Source organism: Dermacentor andersoni, chromosome 8 (assembly GCF_023375885.2).
Source record: "Dermacentor andersoni chromosome 8, qqDerAnde1_hic_scaffold, whole genome shotgun sequence".
In the NCBI taxonomy this organism is placed as follows: domain Eukaryota; kingdom Metazoa; phylum Arthropoda; class Arachnida; order Ixodida; family Ixodidae; genus Dermacentor; species Dermacentor andersoni.
In genome coordinates this window covers 52,785,391-52,789,319 of record NC_092821.1, presented here as the reverse complement: position 1 = coordinate 52,789,319, position 3,929 = coordinate 52,785,391, and the positions used below count along the sequence as shown (strand labels likewise).

Here is a 3,929-nt window from a genome sequence, read left to right as displayed (position 1 = left end):
CTAAAGCTAATTTTCGCTTGCGCCTGTTTCATTAAAACGCCTGTTGTACACAACTTAGGTCCGCCCAAAATTAGAATATGCCTCATCCGTTTGGGATCCTCATCAGATCACGTTAATTAACAAAATCGAATCAGTACAATATCGCTCTGTTCGTTTCATCCTAGCGTACTACCATCACACTGCTAATGTTACATTAATGAAGAGTACCCTTCGAGTTTCATTATTATTTAGAAAGGAATTAGGTTTGTAATGATACAGTCTAGCCCGGTTATAACGAAGTCGGCGGGAATCAGAAATCACTTTGCTATATCCGCTATTTCGTAATATGTGGACTATGAAAAAAAATGCAAACATGGGCATACCGATTTATTGCCGCTGAAAGAAGTGGTCCAGCGTCGCCTGAACACGGTTCGCGAGTGCGGACTTCAGGATTGCGGCTTCCATACCATCCAACTGCGGACCAAAGATCTGGTCGAACTCCGGACTCCCGAGGTACATCCGTAGCGTGTCAACAGCTGCGATGACCACTGCGGAGGTGACCGGCTTAGGGGCACAACTAGCATCGTCGCATTCGCTGTCAGAGGCGCTGTCCGCCAAGGTCTCTTCCATGACACTCCCGGCAACTTCTTCAGTCGTGAAGTCCTCTGTGGCAACAAGGTCTTCGTCGGCGAAAACGAAGTCCATGTGGCTTAGACCCGCAGGCACAAGGTTCAAGTCGCTAGCGGAATCCAAAAGCTGCTCCAAGCAGGCCGTCGCGGCGGCAGCATCAACGGTTGCAGCGACGTCAATCGCGGTAGCTTCGTCCCCAGCAGGCGCCGCCTCCGCGCTGCTGCTTCGGGAGAAGCCGGCTTTTTCGAAGCAGTGGGCGATGGTCAGGTGCTTCACATCCCTCCAGGCTCCGCTTGCGAAGAAAATCGCCTTTACCAAAGGCACCTTCATGCCGGCCACGTTGTCGGCAGTGTGAACATCAATCAGGAGGCGCTCGATCACTCAGCGCCGGTAGTGGACCTTAAAGTTGGCAATAACCCCCTGTCCATGGGCTGCAGCTTCGCGGTAGTGTTTGGGGGCAGGAACGAAACCTCTACAGCACTCAAGTGTGCGTTCACGTGATGCGCACTGCAGTTGTCAAGCAACATCAGCACATTGCGCTTCTTTCGGACCATCTCCTTGTCGAAATCGGCGAGCCACTTGCCAAAAATGTCTCGCGTCATCCATGCCATCTTATTGTTCACATACGTCACTGGCATAGACAGCACCTTGGCGAAACCGCGTTGTTTCTTGGCCTTTCCAATGAACAACAGGTCTCGCTTGTCCGAACCATCCATGTTCGCGCAGATTAGCACGGTGACACGATTTTTGCCGTCTTTTCTTCCCACGCACTTGTCTGTCTTGGCCGCGAGAGTGTTCGATGGCAGCAGTTGGAAATATAGTCCAGTTTCATCTGCATTGTAGATGTCCCTGTCGGAGTACGCAAGGATACGACCGCGGTGCTTGGCCATCCACTGCTGGAGCGATCCCTGGTCAACAGACGCGGCCTCCCCGACGATGTTTTTACATGTGATGTTGTGCCTGTCCTTGAAACTCTGGAGCCACCCATTTCCTTGCTGGAAGTCTTCGTGGCCGAGAGTGAAGCCCAAGTCCTTGGCCTTCGCCAGAATGATGGGTCCACTGAGCGGGATGTTCTTCGATCGCACGTCCACGAACCACTTGTAAAGCGCGGCCTCTACGTCGCCGTAAGTGGCGCATCGGATCCTCTTTCGGTCCCTGCTGCCAACGTCGGCGTCGAGAACGGCGTCGATCTTGCTACTATTCTTGATTATTGTTGAAAGCGTGGACTGTGCAATGTCAAACTTCCGTGCGATAGCACTCTTCTTGACGTTTCGACGCACTTCGTCCAAAATGGCGCGCTTCTTCTTCAAAGACAGCACCTTTCCCTTCCCCGTCAAAGTGCTGGGGCTCGCGAGGCTCGACATTGCGGAGAAATGAAGTCAGTTCCGAGAAAGGGGACAGCTAAGTAGGTCCGCCGAGGCGAAGTGGTTACGAAATACAAAAAGGAGCGGAACAAGACAGGAAACCGTGATGGCTTCAATGCGGGCGTCAATGCGGGCAGAAAACAAGTGACAATGGCGTCACGCGCGATCTCACTAGCGTTCGCCGTGCTCCCAACCTGGAACAGTGCGACACTGCGCTCAGTTGTCCGTTCACCAGCTAGATCAAGTCGAATAACTCTGTCTTAATAAACAGCGTACAACGATCCGCGAAAACGATGAAAATGAGCCACGCTTCCAACATGCACAATGCTGTCGCGCTTTCTCCCTGCCTTGCGCACCGCGGCACCGACATAAAACAAAGCGCGCGCTGCCACACCTCCTGCAGACTGCAGTCTAGCCGTGGCGCCGACTGACCGGGAGAAATAGAAAACCGCGATTGGCCAAGACGGCCGCTCTAAGCGACGTCATCAAAAAACAAAACAAAAAACGTCTCTTTTCTTTTTTTGCATTTTTCCCCTGCGCGGCGTGCTCTACCGCTCTACGCAGTGACGCCGTTCAAGGACGGTGCAACACGAGAGCGGCGTGCCATGCGATGCAGTGAAGCAACCTTTTGCTTCGCGGGAGAGCAGACGACGCACGAAAGGACGCCGTCAGCCGAATTTTGCTCTTATTTTCGCGCAAGAAATCGCCTCAAGGACGCAAAAATGTGTTGAGTGACAGATTATTTTTCGCTTGGTATTAAATCTCTTCGTTATATCCGCTGACGCGCTCTTATTTACTTCATAGAACAGGACCCAAAATGTATTGCAAATGCCAAAATGGGAAATTGAAATCCCTTCGTTATAACCGGGCTAGACTGTGGATATATATATATATATATATATATATATATATATATATATATATATATATATATATATATATATACATAAGCGACACAGGGCCGATATTAAGAATGGCATCATAAGCCAACAAACAATTACATCAAGGAAAAAAACAGGGGATATTACTTGTACTTACTAATTAAATTAAAGAAATGATAAATTCATGGAAATGAAGGTGGATGAAAAAAAAACGGCCGTGGCTTAGCTTGGTTAAGCCTGGTGATTGCGAAGCAATAGTGTGTCAGCTGGTAGTATGGCTGGTGGTAGTCTTGGGTTATGCTAGTGTTACGGCTTACAGTGAATCATCTAAGAGGAAGTCATCCGTTGAATCCGTGTATGCCGACAAACATTTCCCTCACCAGCGTGCCCATTACAAAATCTTCCAGTATCGATTGGCCGACGGTGCCGTAACACTCCATTTTCTCCGCGTCGTAAGTTATGCCCACTCTTACCGTAGCGCCCCTGGTGAGAGGAGCGGGAGTTAGGCCGCCGTTGGTGGCTACCGCCTCGCCTCGCGACGGCGTGAGATGGGGCCCCGTTTTTACACAGCTGGTGTGACGTCACTCTAGGTCACGTGGTGTGACGTCACGCAGCGAGGTCACGCTAAAGGTCAATGGTGCCTACCACCGCCTCGCCACGGAACGGGCTGAAGTGCGACCTGAAGTAGTATTGCTTCGCAATAAAAACAACTTGCCGCAGGTGGGGAACGATCCCACGTCTTCGCATTACGTATGCGATGCTCTACCAATTGAGCTACCGCGGCGCCGTTTCGCCATCCACTTTCAGGGGCATTTATGTGTTACTGTTAGAACTAACTCTGGGGGTGTTAGCCAGCGCCAACACTCACAAACCTTGGCGGCGCATGTGGAATATCTTTTCTGCCGCAGGCATTACGATTACCTGATCCACTTTCAATCTCATTAATTTATTATTTCTTTAATTCATTGAGGAAGTAAATGTCCCATGCCTACTCCTTGGTGTCTGTTTGGTGGCTTCGAATGAATATATATATATATATATATATATATATATATATATATATATTGTCACAGTC

At 49.8% G+C, this 3,929-nt stretch overlaps 1 protein-coding gene and 1 non-coding gene across 2 annotated transcripts; both read right to left on the bottom strand.

Annotated features, from left to right (window-relative positions):
- Positions 1-986: 986 nt before the first annotated feature.
- Positions 987-1,973, bottom strand: LOC126526266 (tigger transposable element-derived protein 6-like). The gene has a single exon (XM_050174175.2). It carries the CDS (start codon positions 1,971-1,973, stop codon positions 987-989), a length of 987 nt encoding a protein of 328 aa, XP_050030132.2.
- A 1,593-nt stretch (positions 1,974-3,566) lies between these two features.
- On the bottom strand, positions 3,567-3,638 carry TRNAT-CGU (transfer RNA threonine (anticodon CGU)). Its single transcript has one exon. It is a non-coding gene; the product is annotated as a tRNA-Thr (tRNA).
- Positions 3,639-3,929: the final 291 nt, after the last annotated feature.

Excerpts from the sequence above, each read along its gene's own strand:
- LOC126526266 (XM_050174175.2), bottom strand. The coding sequence starts at position 1,973 with ATGTCGAGCCTCGCGAGCCCCAGCACTTTGACGGGGAAGGGAAAGGTG.